The sequence below is a fragment of the Cygnus olor genome, chromosome 1 (assembly GCF_009769625.2).
Source record: "Cygnus olor isolate bCygOlo1 chromosome 1, bCygOlo1.pri.v2, whole genome shotgun sequence".
NCBI lineage: Eukaryota > Metazoa > Chordata > Aves > Anseriformes > Anatidae > Cygnus > Cygnus olor.
Window position 1 is genome coordinate 101,493,011 of NC_049169.1, and position 17,757 is coordinate 101,510,767.

Sequence of the window (17,757 nt, forward strand, 5' to 3'; positions counted from 1 at the left end):
TGATATTCAGAATGTTCAGTAGCCTGCCCCAGCCCACCTGATCTCCACTGTTGCTGGCACCTGGATATGTGGGCCACTGAGACTTGCAACCCTACTCTGGTTGCTGGTACTCACATATATTCTAGTTACAAATACACATTAAAAACAGGTCTCTCCAGTAGCTGGTCCAAACTGTTGGTCTCTCCAATAGCCGACCTTGTCTCCCCGGTATCCAGTCCCATCCCCACAAACAAACACACCCACAAACAAAAATATTTAAAAATAACTTGATGAGACAGACTCTGGTGACCATACACAGGACTCAACCAGACAGACATACTGACAAGACACAAGTTTACACTAGTCCATTCTCTCTTATCACCTTTCCCCTTAAGTTTACTCCCTTTGCTTAACTTTACTCCCTTTACTTAACTTTACCCCTTAACTTTAACTTTACCGTAACTCCTGCCAGTCCACCATGATCTGTCCCTTTCTCCACCTTTGGTGCTTCATACAAGCATCCCATATTAAGTCTCACAGGATCCTACAGTCCCCTCAAATATCCCATAATAAGTATTGCCCAGTCATAAAGTGTTCTTTCCCCTTCTTCCCATAATGAATCCTGTATCCCAGTAGGTAATTATCCCTTGAGTCTTCAGGGTGTTCTTGAGTGTGAGTTTCTTTGGTTGACTCATGTCAGCGGCTTTCATAGCAAAATGAATGAGCAAATCATCCTCCTTTTGATAGCCCCAGGAGTAGTCCATTCAGGATACTTTGTTGTCAGTGTTCAGGTTACCAGGTTTCCTCTGCCTCAGATTACTCCTCTGACACTTGCCATGCCTCTGTGTTTATGGTGACCTCTTAACATCATAATCTGACTGTTGCTGAAAAAAAAAAATTCACTGTATTGACTTTGTTCTTCTCTTAGAGTTATTCATGATTTTTGGCATTTCCAGCAAGCTTTTGCATGGTATCCTGTCCATATATTTGCTTTTAATTCATAAAATTGAATATTGCTTGCTGTTCAGTGCTAACTGGTTTCTGCTCATTTTTTTAGGTCCAGGGTTTTGATGGAATTACTGATTAAATATTTGACTTCATCCAGCTAGGAGGTGACCTCATCTTACTGTGGGCTAAAGTGGTCCTCTCTATTGGTCTTTCTAAATGTCATGTTCCTACAGGGCCCTTCCCATCTATATGATTATTTGTCTGGTTGTGAATCTCTCCCCTGCCCTTGACAGTCGATTCCAAGATGCACGCTTGGAGCTATCTAAGATTCTTCATGGGAAAATGGGATCTAGAGTGGTGAGTTAGCTTTTAACCATCTTCACTTCCACAGCACATACCTTCTGGATATTCTCTTGATTCCTCACCTGGATGGAGCTTCATAGATCTGGGGAGGAGAACCACTCTCACTAGGCCAATTAAGGCTTCACATTTCTCAAGGAGTTGTAGACATGACACAAAAAAAACTTTCAGGTGCTAATTGCACTGTATCATGGGGTGGGAAACAATGTATAGATGGCCACCTTACTTCTATTTATTTGTTACAGCCAGAATATGAGCATTCATCTTGTGTGAATGTAAGTAGGGTAAATAATTCTTTGTTTTACTGTATTAAAGTTTTCATTATTCATGGCTGTCATTTTTAAATAACAACATATAAACTACTGACAGCATGTTTATTTATCTTTTTACTGTCTTCATCTTTCTGTCTCTTCCTCTTCACTCTCAGGTGTCTTTATTTCTTTCTGTATTCTTACAGATCCCAGTTGAGCGCTGGAAGAAGTGTTTGACTGATACCAGCTCTTTCTTTGAGCCAGTCCTAGGGCAGATGATTGTGAAGGAAATTTTCCCTCAGCAAACCAAGAAACATGTAGGTATTCATCTTCTTAATCCGCAAGCAGAGCTCAGCTTTGTTCCTTCCTTTTTTGCCCTGCCAGCTTAGAACAGCATCAAGGCAGCAAAAGCTTTTATACCTTTTTATGTATTCCTGTAGTCACATACTTCTCTTCTGTTTGGGGGAAATGTGTGATATTATCAGAACAAGAGCACTGTCACTGCTAGAATAATCAATGTTAAAATACCACTTAGAATCTTTATCTCATCTGTTAGCAAAGCTATGTGGACTGCACAAATACCTATGAGAACCCTGCAACTGCATGCCATTTCAGTGTGTTTAACTGAAATGGCAGTTAGTATTCATCAGAAATCCTGAAGTATTTAAAGAAACTTTTGAATCATAAAGCCAATAAGAGAATGGTGGGTGAGCAAGGACTGCATAATGTTTGTGATCAGTTTTACAGAAACAAATCAATATCAAAACATTCTGAGAGGATCCACAGTAAATGGAACACCTGCTGGCACTGTGGAAAAGATACGTGTTTTTACTTTGATGATCAGACTTTTTTTTTTTTTTTTTTTTTTTTTTTTATGGAGGGAAATTAGTGTAGGCATCAAGTTTTTTGAGAGTTTTCAGTGTATAAAAGTAACAAGGATAATAATAATAACTCCAAGAAAGGGTAATGAAAAACTAAGACTATGTACTGAAGCAAAAAGCTGAATAAGCAAAGCACAATTTTGTGAGAGAGACTCAGACTGCTATAACTTTAGAAAGGGAGACACCAATAAGAAATTCTTGTGCATATTTTGTGAAGTGGGACAATCATTTGGTCCATTCCCATCCCGAAAGGGATTTAATGAAAAAGGATTATGTTTCCCCTCTTACTATGATAGTCAAGAGGAAAAGGTGTGTGGGAAAGAATGATGACATCTGTGAGGAACCACTGGATGCCTAAGAAACTTAAGCCTGAACAGATATAGAAACTGCTATTTCTTCTTTCATCAAGAGAAGAGGAATAATCTCCCAACTATTGTACGGTTGAATTGCTGGAACATGGGAAGACAATAACTAGGCCTGAACAATGTTTTTCTGCAGTTCTGACTGTGCCTTCTATTCTCCATGGCAGGCTGAGGAGATGTTCTCTGAGATCCAAGATGCCCTCTACAACCAACTGGATCGGTTGGAGTGGATGGATGAGCAAACACGCCAACAAGCTAAAGTTTTGGTGCGTGCAGAAGGCAGAAGTTACTGAGGCCAACCTTTCCCTAAAGTTTCTGGAGAAAAGTGGAAAGGGCCTATGTATTTCTACCCGTTTCTACAGGCACACAATTTAAAATAGGTTCCTTACACACACTAAAACCTGTATGTGGTTCTATAGGTGTCATCACGCACATGACACTGATACATAGGCATAGAGAGGCCACAGATACTGTGAATTAATGTAATGAGTTACAATGTACCTTCAGATTTACACATCTATAGAATTTTAAAAATATAAACTGAATTCCAGAAAACAGTGCTAAAAAAATATAGTAGAACAGAATAACAAGAGGAGATGTCTTGTTGAAAAAGAGTAGTTTTAAAAAACGGCTGATTAATAGATCATATTTTTGCTTAGAAATAGAGTATAAAAGGGACTTCCAAAATGTAAAACTCCCTGTTGGTCACATTTCTTTCTTTCTTTTTTTTTTTTTCTTTCTTTCTATTATGATTTTAGGTGTCCACGCTACAAGTGGAGATTGGCTATCCAGCTTACATACTTCAGACTGCCAAAGTGAACCTGGAATACCAGAATGTGAGCTATATAATGTAAACCTGTGCATCTCACTGCTGGCAGTTTACTTGTACCAACTGCTATCTTGTCTGCTGATAAAAGAGGCTATGACCTCTGAGCAACGCACATATCACTTTCTGAGAAGAGGTGGATCCAGACAACCTGTATCTATTGCTTCTACATTGTTCAGTGTTGCCTATGCTGCCTCCTACTGATTGTGACCTGTTTGTATGTTCTGTTTGGCTGCAGATAATGTTCTGGTCACATCTTAAATCAAAAGTCTTTTGAACTGGGAGAGGAAAAAAAAACAAGTGTTCCATTGGTTTGTCTTTTGATGAACCTCTTTTTTTGACCTGTGGGACTTTCCTCTCTCTCATACTGTCCAATTCATTCCTCTCTCATGCCATGTGACATTGACATTTCCCAACTCTTCCCTTAGCTGGAGATAAATGAAGACACTTTTTTCCTCAACGTGGTGGCTTGCTTGAAGACAATGAGGGAGAATTCCTACTCAAAGCTCCTTCAGCATCATTCACACGTTAAGTAAGTGTCAGATATTGATATGAAAAAAACAGACTACCTGAGGTTGGAAGGTAATTGTGGTGATCTCCTAGTCCAACCCTCCTGTTCAAAGCAGGATCAGCTGAAAGAGGTCACTCAGGAGTGTGTCCGGCTGTCTGTCTATATCTCTCTTTTACTAAAGGTGGGAAAGGCTCTGGCAGAACTGGACACAGTACTTATAACAGTGGTTACACCAGTCCTGAACAAAGGTTCATAACCACCTCTCAACATAGTGGTGACATTTCACCTAATGCAGGGCAGGATGCTGTTGTCCTTTTCTGCAAGGGCACATTGCTGCCTCATCTTTAAAAAAGCCCTGAACTTGGCACCTTATCTTGTGTTCAGCATGAGTTCATGCTATCAAAACCACCACTGTTGTGGAGGGAATCCCAAACCCCTCAAAATGGGACCTTTTCTGCTTATTGTCATAAACCCCTAATAAAGAGGAAGAGCTGGTGCTCCTGGGCTGAGCTATCTGACAGCAAAGCATTGTGTGGAGGTGAATATTGGCAGGGACAACTCAAAGTCAGGACACGGATGCTTCTGAAGGCAGGGAGTGGAGATAGGCATACTTGGGACTTGAGGTGTATTCTGTGCAGGACATTACAGATGGTTAATAATTCTGACTTATTTGACAGTGAAATTGTGAAGGTGAATCTCTAAATGTATGTGAAAGCTAAGCTACTAGCTCTGTCTGTAAATGAGTGAAGGTTTGTTTCAAACACCTTTAACTCTAGATAATGTGAATTTCATCATTTTCCTTCATTGTATGAACAGTTGCATGGAGCAAACCATTTCTGCAAACCCAATGGAGGAAAGGAGCAAGGTATGAGGTACAGATTAATACATGCTCTCATTTCTGCTTCTAGCTGGCAGGTGTCCCCCTGGGCTGTCCATTCATACTACTCACTAAGGCACCACATGGTGGTCTTTCCTGCTGGAATGTTCCGCAGCCCTTTTTTCCACATGGATTTTCCCAGGTATGAAGGGGCTGCAAAAGTGGAAGCTGAATGTAGTCCTTTTGCTACACCATGTTTCCAGGAAGAATCTCAGTAAATGTGTCTTGAACCTCTATTTCCAACTGCATCCCAGAAAGATCCAGTATAAGGGGAAAAATAACTTTTTCTAAAGCCAAATGGATGTGGCTTGCCAGTTCTTCTCTATGAACTCTGAAAGAGTGTGATCTTTCTCTGGAAGCAGAGAAAGGGTTTGCTGGAGCAATATTCGAATATAGGTGAAAGTAAGCTGAGCCAAGTGTATCATCCCAGAGCAAAGAGGTAGAAGTCTTGCATAGGTTAACTGCAAAAAAAAAAAAAAAAAAAAAAAACCAACACAATGCACCTCTGCCTTTCTTTTTCTAGATTCCAAGTATTTCTGCAATCTAATTCATAGAAATCCAACCCAGAGCAAATAGGAGCAACTTCATGTAAAAAGTCTTTTCAAATGGATCAAACACAGTTCTGTTCTTCCTTTTCTTCAAGAAACCTCCTCTAATTAGCAGACATATTTTTCATTCTGAGGCTTCTCCTGCAACAACGACACCTCAGTAGACTATACTTTCATAGTTGGGTTCTTTCATCATACTGAACAGTTCTTTTAAACATTTTTTTTTCTGGTATTAAAAGCACTTAGCTGACTGTAAAAATATTATCTTATGTCCTTTTTTTGCATGATAACTGACAGAGACTTGACATAATACCATCATACTCCAAAGATAAATTCACACAGTGGGAAGAGACTGAAGTCTGAAAGAAACCCATCTCAGTTAAAGTAATTATTTTTTCCATGGTAATCTTCTGCCACTACTTGTATGACATTTGCTAGTATTTGCATTGTTTCATGAATTCATTATATTGTGGAGAATAGGAAAAGAATAATAGAAAAAAAATCCAGTTGTGTAGGTTTTTACATTGTTGTTCCTCTGAAAAAAAAAGAGAAAGTGTCTGCAGCTTCTTATTCCTTTTGTATTTGGTGTTAGTAAAATATATTTTTCTCACTGTCATTCCAGGTCAGTAGACTCATAAGTTAAACTTGTGTTGGCACATTAACAGTTGGTCAGATGATGCTCCAGAATTTAAATTTTACTGTCAAAAAGAATTTGCCAGTTCAGATAACTATGAGTATAATTTTTAAAACTAGAATTTGGCAAGACAGTTCAATCATTATAAGCTACAGAGTTTCTGCAAGAGCAACTCTAAAAGAAGATGAATTATCCTGTCCTTGTCGGTGTCCTAATGAGTTCCCAGTGATGTAATAATGATACCCCATCCCTGGAAGTATTCAAGTCCAGGTTGCATAGGGCTTTGAGCAACCTGGTCTAGTGGAAGGTGCCCCCATTGGCAGGGGCGTTGGAACTAGATGATTTTCAAGGTCTCTTCCAACCCAAACCTTTCTATGATTCTATGATTCTAGACCCGTTCCATGCTTTAGCAGTGTTAATCAGTGCCTGTAAAAAAAAATAAAATTGTTTTGTATTATGGAAATCTATTTTAATTGTACTCATGCTTGTGTGACTGTAAATTCATTGCACAGAATGATAGAAATTCTTATTGGAAAGAACCTCCTGCTTGCAGTGAGTGGAAAGATTACCAGTGCTAGGCCTGAGTAATTGTAGTCAAGCCTTCATGATTTTAATTTGCCTTGCCAGTTTTATGTATTATGTTTCACAAGGTGACTGCTGCAAGACTGCCTTTCCAACCATCCTGCTCTTGTATTTTGCCATTGCAGTTACTGTTTATGTAGCAGTTCAGCCAATAATGGGTAACTAAGGACATATCTCAACAGAGTATCACATTACAGTTAATAAGGGCAGAATTTAATTAGCTCTCTCTGTTATTAAGATGGCTTATTAGCTTGGAATGCTTTAATGCAAGTCCATTGTGCAATTTCAAGCATCGGTAGAGTAATTTACATTTGTGTTCATATTTTTACAGAGTACCACATCTGGGAGGCAATAAACAGAAAGTGCTTCTCTGGGCTCTCAGAGTAGAATGCTTCTTTGCGGGTCCACAATTGTGCTCAGTGGTGATAAAGAATGCTCACCTGTTCTTCTCTTCTTTTCAAAATCACTCTTTTCATGTTTGTTTTTCAGTGCTGTGAACTTTGGAGCTATTGGGGTCTTCATGGCACATGAACTTCTTCACGCATTCTATGGTTATGGTGGGTACCAGCTGCAGGGTGAAGCTTATCCTCTTTGTTTACTGTTCTAGGCCCCCAGTGGTAGTTTCCCTTTGGGGTTCTTCAGTCCTGACCCCTATATCCATGTATACATACATTATTAAAGCAGGTGAAGCTAAGGAAATCCACTCCATACCAAATGAACTACGAAGAAAACTCAGTGTCGGGAATACAAGTGAACATCAGAAATAGCTTTACTTTCTAGGATATTTTTTTCCCTACAGTGTTGCCTGATGGCTGTCCTACATGCAACAGGAGTGTGCTACAGAAATCTGTAGATTGCTTTGTTGAACAGTATGAAAGCTTTGACTTTAAGGTCAACGGTACTCTTACGCTCTTGGAGAATACAGCTGACAATGGAGGGCTTGCCATTGCTTACCAGGTATTGTAGTTTACTTATTTCTCTGATCTCATTTTTATGATCTCAGAGTCTCACCAGACAGCTCAACTGGCATGTCTTAAGACTGCCCTGTTATATCCCTGTCCTACATACTGCTCCAGTCCCAGATTTCTTGCATGTCTGTGCCAGTGCAGCATGTGCTTTGCATTTCCTCTGCTATTCCAAACATAGGTTCTCCACAGAGCTGTGCTTATAATCTCACTACCTTCCATATAAGACCACTTCTCCCCTTCGCCTGTTCTGGGGTGGTCCTTTTTTTACTTCCCTAATTATGTAATGCATACAAAACACGTTATTATTTTATATTAGGTTATTATATATTTATGTTATACCTAAGGAACTAAGCTGAGATAAGAACTAGAATTCTGTATTGTGATAAAATTACTCCGCTGTCATGTTTTCAGCAATATTTCCGGCTAGAACTCCTGCAGGAATTCAGAGGTTTAGTTAATTAATGAGTGCAGGGTGCTCTGAGTTCTCTGGGTGTCAGATGGTACTTGTTGCATTTCTGTGTGAAGAACTTTGAGACTGTTACAGGTGCAAAGATTTTTTGATGGCATTCATAGCACCAATAAATAAAGTTTTTCAGATATTTGTGACTTTCTTTGAAAGTAATTTTCATTTTTTTCATAGTGTAGTCATCACATCTCTTCTGACCAGCTGTGTATAGTAGTGTCAGAAATTGGAAGCAAAGGAATTAACATTGTTATTCTCCCTTCTTACAGCTATTAGGGGAATGGCAAGCAGCCAGACACCTCAGAGTGAGCAGAAAGAGATACAAGCATGCTAAATATATTGAATATATACCAGACTGATATATTTAATTGACAGAAGACATGTTTCTTGGACACTGTCTGAAGGGGAGTTTATTATTAATTTTCTCTCTCCACAGGCCTATAAGAATTGGCTGAAAAAGCACAAACAGGAGGATTTACCCAAGATCGGACTTTCACACGACCAGCTTTTCTACCTCAGTTTCGCTCATGTAATGAATTTTAGGCTAGTCATGTGTCTCTCACTCTCCATTGTCTTCTACATTATTACAGTCTGTCCTTCTCAATATTCAGTCCTTTTTCTCCATTCTTCCTAGAACTGGGAATGATAGATGTTGTTGGTAGATTCAGAATCTTATTTAGAAAGCTAAAATTCACATATGGGGCTCTTAATCTGTCATGGATCTCACTGCAAACAAGATGCCTGTCTGTAAATATATCTTTTACAAAGCTCTGAAGTCTACCAAAATTAAGTTGTAGCAGACAAGTTGTGTCAGAGAAAGAAGACTTCTTTGCCATCCTCAGTACTTTTTTGCTACTCTGAGCAATCTTACTAACAGAAAATGAAATTTTAGTGGAAAACACACATAGGTCTCCATCCCTTGCTCCATCCATCTCTTTGTCAAGTTATAAGGTCATTCTGAGTGACTGGTAGAGAAAAAAGTTTAGATTATAGATATAGTTTAGAGATAAAGAATGAGAAATACATGTACACATAGTTGGAGATTTTTGTGGGAACATTGTTTAAGGATTTGTGCAAAGTTGTGCAGGTGAGTTTTTTTTTCATCATCATGACATTGGATTTCTGTGCTCAGAAAGGTCATACCCATATTAATCACTGTAAATGTGCAAAAGGAAAAGTTTTCTCTATGTATTGGCATCAGGTCCACACAATATGTAGAAAAGCAGTAATTCAGTTCTGAAATTACAATAATTGGGTCTCGACACCAAGATTTGCATTTCAGAGGTGATCTGACAGCTACTACATCATTTGTTAATGAATAAAGACTGGAATCACAAGAGTGAAAATTCGGATTTTCAGTTGTAACACCAATTAAGTCACATAATCTTCTCCCCAATATAGTAGTAATGGGATGTTGTGATGAGTGCTCACCTTTCCTAATGAGATATAATTCATTTTTGTTAATAAACTAAGTCTGGACACTTAGGCTACATCTATACTGTCACAGTAGGCCAACCGTAGGACGCAGTAGGACCCAGTAAGACACAGTAGGACACACTAGGAACCTTGGAGTCCAAGGCTGCATGAACCCAAAATCCAAGGTGGTCTAAATTCATTTTGTTGTGGACTGTGTAGCTTAGAGAAAAAGCAGGTGGCTGGTCAGATAGGAAAATTGGGACAGAGAAGTTTAGGAAAAGGGAAGGGAAAATAGTCATAAATTGTGGTTGTGAAGGGAAGTATCTGAACATTGTTGGTACCCATGAAAGTGGTTCTTAGTCTATTCCAGCAGCCTCAGTGGTGTGGAATGTGCAGAAGCATGAAGACTTATGACTTATTTACATGAGGACAGTCACCCTGACTGACTTTTCTGTTTTACTTTCCTTCAGGCAATGTGTGGACACCAGGATCCTGAGGAATTACAGTCTTCCTTGAACACAGATCCACACAGTCCCTTGTCACTTCGCGTCTGTGGGCCTGTTAGCAATAGCAGGGACTTTTCCAAGCACTTCCACTGTCCCAGTAGATCACCAATGAACCCAGACAGCAAGTGCCACATTTGGTAATCTGTCTGGAGGAGGATGAATGATACAACTGCGGGAAGATGAAGGCCTGACCTGTGCAAGTGTGACCCATGGGGTCATACTCAGGGCCCATGGGGTGACATGGGGATTTTATTCACTCTTCTGCCTTCTTTTTCTTGATATCCTTTTCTTGTCAGTTTATGGTAGCAAAAGCCTCCAACTGAGCTCATAAGGGGAAAAGGTGTCTTCCCACTGCTCCCAGCACTGTCCCCCAAATGGGACAACTCTGTAGACCAGGAAGTCCCAAGGTAAAAGGTGACTAGCTAGTCTCTAGTAGGTAACAACTTCTGAGGAGTTGTAAACAGAAGTACTGTTGCATCATTAGGCCATCTGTTCAGTGCATTTCCCTGTCTACTCTAGCAACCTCGGTCATGTTGAATGGGCAGGGCAATATATTAGACTCCTAAGATTTGTTCATACAAGTTTGTCTCTTAGGAAAATTCTATGTGTTACTATGCAAACTACACATGTAAGTTACCAGAGAAAGAAGAATCCACTTCTATTCAATCTGTTGATAAGTAGTAGGGAAAACTTAGTGGCTGCATTTTCTAGGCTGGAAGATGAGTTACTAAATAATGAAGGTTACGCAGGTACTCCATAGGAAAGTATCCTCTTTGAGGAAAGTGAGACTGGGAGCTGAGAACTAATTCTCTTTCTGCTTTCTTTCTTTTCCAGCAAGATTCTTTTTTTCTTTCTTAGTCTCTGTTTAAGGTCGAGGATATGGTTAAGGGTGAAGCGTGGAACAGTAACAGGAGTTTCTAGGGATCTCTGAAGATCATTAACTTGAATATTCAGAATTCCAAGAACTTCTCTGGACCCAAACCAGTTTCTCTCATCCCTACAAGTTTTCTTATCCCTACATTTGTAAATATTTACCATCCAAAAAGAGGAGTTTGTCAGACATAGAATTTCACTATCTACTTGAAACTGAATTTTAGATATTAATTTACTTTAGAGAAAAAAAAGAGTAAGAAATAATATATTTTAGGGTAGCAAGAGACATGCTTAAAGCACATTCTCAAGAGCAACATATTAATTTCATCAATTTCAGGTTCTGATAATTTTTATATATATATATATATACATATATCAATCTTCTACACATTTTACCAAACTTAATAAGTATTCAAAACTCTCCTTTTTGCATACACTTCAAACTGTTCCATTTATTTTACTTAATATATTGTATGCCTGGGGATTGTTCGTAGAATAGATGATGGTAAGTGAAAACACCCCTTATCAATATAAGCATAACTACCATTATGGAAATCTTAATAACCGTATTAATCCTTTTGAAGTACTGACCAATGCAGCAAAGTATTTCCCAAGAGTAGACTGTTCAGAGATTTTTTCATTTATTAAAGACTAAAATATTAATAAAGAACATGCTTCAGGAAAAAAAATATACTTTGATTAGAAACTCTTTATGGCCAGGTTTTGTTTCTTCATTCTTTATTTGTACAGTTCCCAGCATGACCAGAGTTTGTAGCTGAACTTCACTAATAATAAATAATACCTCAGAATAATGGGATTTATTTACCCATCATAAAAAATAACAAAATTCAGATTTTGTTTATCTTTATATTTTAAACAGTGCATACTATTCCTCTACTTGCTTAATCAAGTTTGTCCTACCGGCATGTTCAAAATGTTTGGTCTTTCTATCAGGTGCTATAATAATTAATTATATGCATCATTATACCAGACCTTGTGTGTATTATAGCAGTTATTTCACTGGACTGAGACAACTTGGCTTCTTTGTTTATAATGTGTATAAAAAGCAAAGGCTCATCTTGATGATTTTTATTTTTATTTTTATTTTTTTTACCAGAATAGAACAGAGTAGTTCAGTTGGGGAAGGGACCTTCAAAGATCATCTAGTCCAACTGCCTGACCACTTCGGGGCTAACCAAAAGTTAAAGTATATTAATGAAGGCATTGTCGAAATGCCTCTTAAATACTGACAGGCATGGGGCATCAGTCCCCTCACTAGGAAGTCTGTTGCAGTGTTTGAACACCCTTGCACTAAAAAAATTTTCCTAATATCTGGTCTGAACCTTCCCAGGTGCTGCTTTGGGCTGTTCCCTCGTGTCCTAACGTTGGTTAACAAGGAGAAGAGACCAGCACCTCCCTCTGTGCTTCCCTTGCTCAGGAAGCTGTAGAGAGCAATGAGGTGGCCTGTTAGCCTTCTTTTCTCCAGACTAGACAAATCAAGTGTCCTCAGCCTCTCCTCATAGGACTTGCCTTCCAGCCCCTTTACCAGTTTTGTTGCCCTCCTCATTCAACTATCTTACTATCCTTTTTATATTGTAGAGACCAGAACTGCACAAAATATTCAAGTTGAGTCCACACCAATGCTAAACACAGCATACGAATCATCTCTTTTGACTGGCGGGCTATGCTGTGGTTAAGGCACCCCAAAATGCAGTTTGTTCTCTTGGCTGCCAGGGTGCAGTGATGCCTCACGTTAAGCCTACTGTCAACCAGCACTCCCAAATCCCTTTCTGCTGAGTTGCTCTCTAGCCACTCTTCTTCCAGCCTGTACCTGCGTCCAACATTACTCTGTCCCAGGTGCAGAACCCAGCATTTTCCTTTGTTGAACTTCATGCCGTTGCCAATTGCCCAGTCCTCCAACCTTTCTAGATCTCTCTGCAAGGCCTCTCAGCCTTCCAGAGAGTCAACAGCCCCTCCCAGTCTAGTGTCATCAGCGAACTTGCTGAGGCTGCATCCAACTTCTGCATCCAGGTCATTGATTAAAATGTTGAACAGGACTGGCCCTAGACTTGGGCCCTGGGGAACACCACAGATGATTGGCCATCAGCCAGATAACTGGCCACCACTATAATCCTATGAGCTCTACCATCGAGTCAGTTTATCACACAGAGTAGTGTGAACCTTTTCATCTCAGAGTTGAAAAGTATGTGAGAAATGCAAGAAGGGAAGTCTGGCTTAGAAAACAATTGCATGAGCCCTTAATGAATTTATTGGTTATTTTTTTCAAGGGGAGAAGAAAGAATAAGCACTTTCAATATGTGCACAAGGTCTCTCTCCTTTTTTTCTTAGTGTTGTGGATTCAGTGGGATGTGGGTGGTGAAAAGAAGCCTTGCTGCCTAGTAGGTGATCTTGAAACACAAGTAGATGTTCACATTGCCATCATCCGTGACCACAGCAATGATTTCACACTTTATGTCGTGCATTGAAGAAACAGCACAACGATGCTAATGTTCAAGAAAAGGGACTGATCCAACAGCAGATCCTTCACTGCTGAATTCCTCAGTCTCTGATAGTCCTCCTGTTGCACCATATTGATCAGCTCCATTCCTTCTCCCGTAGACGAGGCCACAAATGTTTCTTCCATTTGCTCCCAGCCTGCAGCTAGAGATAAGTATGGACAACATAAATTTTCTTCTTTCTCTCATTTCGTATTAAAATATCCTTTTGGACTCTTTTGAACTTTGAGTCATTAGCTCTTTTCTCTACCTGCTTTCTAAACTTAAGACTTCACTTTACCCTTACTGCATGTCCGTTTTCTCCTTCATACTAAGGAGCTTTTCATTCACACCACTCTCTGTCTGCTTCCCTTGGTCTTTCCTTGGATTTATTCTTCTCAATTCTGTATGCGTTCCTCAATGCTCGCCCTCCCCATAGTGTTCTCATAATTTGCAAGTGTTTTTCCTCGATGTGTGTGGATATGTGTGTAAACCTGGCCTGAATTTCTCTCCCTCTGCCCTCATAAGTTCATGCCATTGCTACAGGGTAGTAAGCTGTCATTGAGGAGGGGGAGACCATCTTTATTGCTGTTTTACCAGGGGAACTGAGGTACAGTGAAGCAAGGCATTGGAAGAACTGGGGACTGGCATCTGGATTCCAGTGGTTTGAGACTTGCAGGATTTATTTTTTTCCATCTTTTCTCAACACAATCTTTCCCATTCTCTTGTTACAAGTGTGCTTTTCTTCCACTGATTTTCTCTTCCCTCCTTTTCACACTCTTGCATTTGGGCAGTTTCCCCATTTCCTTCTCTACACACCTTCTCCCTGACTCTTGCATGTCTTGCTTTCTCTCTTCCCGTGCTGGCCCAACTTCTCAGACTTGTTGTCCCTGAATTACTGCACTTTGATACTGTTTCGTGGGTATGCTCTGTATGGGTATGCTTACTCATTTTTCTGCCTCAATTTCATTGCTGCATGGGAGACAGCAGGAAAATGACCAGTGGAACAAAGAGACAGAAGGAGGAAAGAAGAAAGAAGAAAGCTCAGACCTTCTCTAGGAAGCAATACTTGAATGGTCAGCATGTCACAAGTTCCTTCCTTCCTTCCTTCCTTCCTTCCTTCCTTCCTTCCTTCCTTCCTTCCTTCCTTCCTTCCTTCCTTCCTTCCTTCCTCTCTCTCTATCTCTCTCTTTCCCTCTTTCTCTCTTTCTCTCTTTCCCTTTCCCTCTTTCTCTCTTTCCTTCTCTCTTTCTCTTTCCTTCTCTCTTTCTCTTTAAGAGTGACCTATTGTCACATTGAGAGGAAGTGATCACTTCTGAAAAAGATGGGAGAACTTAAAGAGAACCACAATTCCAAAGATAACAATTCAGATAAAGGTCCAGAGCCATTGCCTTTTCCAGGGCACCGCTAATCAATTTTTTTTTGAGGAATTAAGAATAGTAATTACTGACTTGCCACAGGGTAATTTATTTTAGATACTGCTCTCTCAAGCACTGATCTGATTTTGCAGGGATTTACACATTAGGAACACTTGTTTCTTATCACAGGTGGGATCTTCTAAGAATTATTTTCTCCTTAGAGTTTTAACTCTTGCCTCAGAGATTCTTAAAGAATTTTTCGTTCCTACTTCCACCATGCTCTGAGGAAGCTCAGCTTTGAACAAAGTTTCTGCTTTCTTATGGCACTACTTTGAGAAACCTCCAGTTTCTGGGCAAAAAACTTTACTATTACAATCCATTCCATTAAATAAGAGGTGGCATGAGAAAGACTGTAACCACATTGGCCAATGTGACTCTCCAAAAATGAGTATCGGAACATTGTACAAGACCAGTGCAGAGACCAATAAAAAGGCTATTGCTTAAATGAATAAGAGAGTTCTTGCCTAAAATATGACTTTTGAAATATTTTATTTTGAAAATTACTTTCCCCCTACTCTTCTTCCTTTGTATCTTCTTCCTTCTTTCCTTTACTGTACTTTTCCCTCTCAATGGTCATCCCAGATTCTTTCTTTCATCTTTGCACAGCCATGACTACACTAATAGGCCCTAATATCGCTTACCAGCCTGACCTGGAGCACCATCTTCTGCCCATGGTTCTGGGAGCTTCATTTAAGCTCAGGCCTGGGACTCCACTCCCTTTCTGGGGTATGCTGTAAGTAAACCTATCCCCAGCTCCAGCTCCACCTTATCTGTTCCTGGACAGGGACCCTATTATTCTGGCTCCCAACTTGCTGACTGACTTCTTGACTTGGCCTTGAATGTGTCATCATTATGGACTTGCCTGGCAGACACTGGAAGGTCTGACCCTGGTTAGTTTCATTTGTCCTGATCTTTTCATCTCCAGCTTGACCATTGATCTGCCTCATGATCATGGACTTGTCCGATGATCCATATCATTGACTGACCCTTACTAGCATTCCAGGCCTGCCTTGCTTGCCTTGCTGAGCCTGCACTTGTCTACTGGCTCCTTGTCCCTTAGAAAGCAGCTGGAACTCAATGAAAATTAGCTTGGGTTTTCCTGAGCCCTAAGCTGAACAACATGGAGCTGCACCCACCACTGAGCAGAGCCTATGATCCCTTCTGAAGGATCAGCCTGTTTCTGGTCACTGATGTCTTCAGTGCCCATCACCTACCCAGCCACCAGGGCTTTGAGTGAGGCCCCCTGCACCCCTAGGACGCCCAGTCTCTTGTGCTCCCCAGAGGTGGCCTGGACCCTTCTTTTCAAGCACACTGAGCACACACACTGGGCTTTAGGTCCCCCATATGCCATGTCCACTTCCCAGGTCCTTGTCCCTTTTCCTGGCTCTTCACCCTTGGAAATTGCCCTGTGGCATCCTGTAACAATTAAATCATTCTACAGCCTGACTATTCTAAACCCTCACTCCATAAGTTGTGAGGCGGACCTACTGAGAATGCAGGCTGCAGTCAGGACTGTGAGTGAACTAAGAGACCTTAATTGTCCTGACTTGCCTAAGCTTGTGCATCCACCCGCATCTTCTCTGCCCTGCAGGTATTGTTATCACACTTGGTGGCTTCTTGCTCCTTAGGGAGCAGCTCATCCCCATCATCCTTTCACATCACTTTTCACACCTCTCCTGATTTTGTCTTTGCAAAACCAAGTTTCTGTGTCCATACCCCATCTCACCTTCTGCCTTTCTTACTCTCAAAGTCTCCTCTTTCTCATTCTCCCACTTCAACACATCTTCTCACCTGCTGATGGACTGTTTCCTTCTTGCTGTCCCTCCTTGGCTGTGTGAATCATGGTCTGGCTTTCCAGTGGTATGAAGGCATTGGAGAAGATGAGGCAGTAAGTGGCAAGGAGCATAGACACCAGACAGATAGTAAATCTCAGGGAAACCATCAGGGTTGGATTACTCCTCATCCAAATCTCTTGTCCACTTGACACACTTTTGTTCCTCACCCTCCTTCAGCTAACAGTCAGAATTTCCCTGGCATCACAGCCTTGGGACGCATTGTGACATCACTGGGCTCTTCTGATATACAAAGGTGCTGTACACTTTCAGGCAGAAACACCATGGACTTTGCCTCATAGTTAACTAACGACATCCTAAAGCATGAAAAGAGTGTGAAAGCTTTTAGGAATCAGTGAGAGTATGTCTTTCTTCAAAGTTAGAAAGAGAGAAATTGAAAGGGGTCTACATTTGATAGGACCATAATAATAGAAGGTCACCTAATATGAAATATCATGTTTCATCCTCAACATTTCTCTAGCCACTCCTTTCAAGAAGTGCCCAAGGTAACTCTGAAATTGGAATATATATCTATATAAATAGATAAATATAAGACTGGTACAATTGAAAGGGAAAAGAAGATATAATGTCTATTATTTTTGTGTATTTCATGTTCTTTGGGTCTCTCAGTTGAGAAAATAAATATTAAAAAAAAATAATCAGAATTATAAGCATGTGTTCTTAAATGTCCTCTAGATGGTGATCTAACAATATCAAATGCAGGAACAGCTGTTCTTACAAAGTACCTGTTCTAGAGGAAAACAAACAAAACAAACAAAACAAAACAAAAACCTCATGTCTTATTAACCCTCGCCTTTCACCTTGCCAGACCAAATTGCCATTTATAATGGAGTCTCAGTCTGGACTAAGCTTTGTCTAGGACTTGAATGATAGCTTTTCACCATGTAGCCTGTGGGATAATTCTCTAATTATTTTCAAACTCACATTTAACCCCAACTATCATTTACTGTACCAAATATCTTCCACAGTTCTTGACTTTATGTAGAGTTTTATGTTACCAGTGGCT

At 40.1% G+C, this 17,757-nt stretch overlaps 1 protein-coding gene across 2 annotated transcripts in view; it reads left to right on the plus strand.

The window, feature by feature from the left end:
- Positions 1-12,968, plus strand: part of KEL (Kell metallo-endopeptidase (Kell blood group)) — a 28,434-nt gene extending 15,466 nt beyond the window's left edge. For both annotated transcript variants that reach the window (XM_040574145.1, XM_040574133.1), the window contains 10 exons: positions 1,161-1,284; positions 1,745-1,855; positions 2,949-3,047; positions 3,540-3,617; positions 4,036-4,139; positions 5,027-5,137; positions 7,249-7,316; positions 7,559-7,716; positions 8,627-8,719; positions 10,077-12,968. In XM_040574145.1, coding sequence (XP_040430079.1) covers positions 1,161-1,284; positions 1,745-1,855; positions 2,949-3,047; positions 3,540-3,617; positions 4,036-4,139; positions 5,027-5,137; positions 7,249-7,316; positions 7,559-7,716; positions 8,627-8,719; positions 10,077-10,253 — 1,123 coding nt within the window. In that variant the 3' untranslated portion in view covers positions 10,254-12,968. The remainder of the gene's footprint in view (positions 1-1,160; positions 1,285-1,744; positions 1,856-2,948; positions 3,048-3,539; positions 3,618-4,035; positions 4,140-5,026; positions 5,138-7,248; positions 7,317-7,558; positions 7,717-8,626; positions 8,720-10,076) is intronic.
- The last annotated feature ends 4,789 nt before the right edge of the window (positions 12,969-17,757 follow it).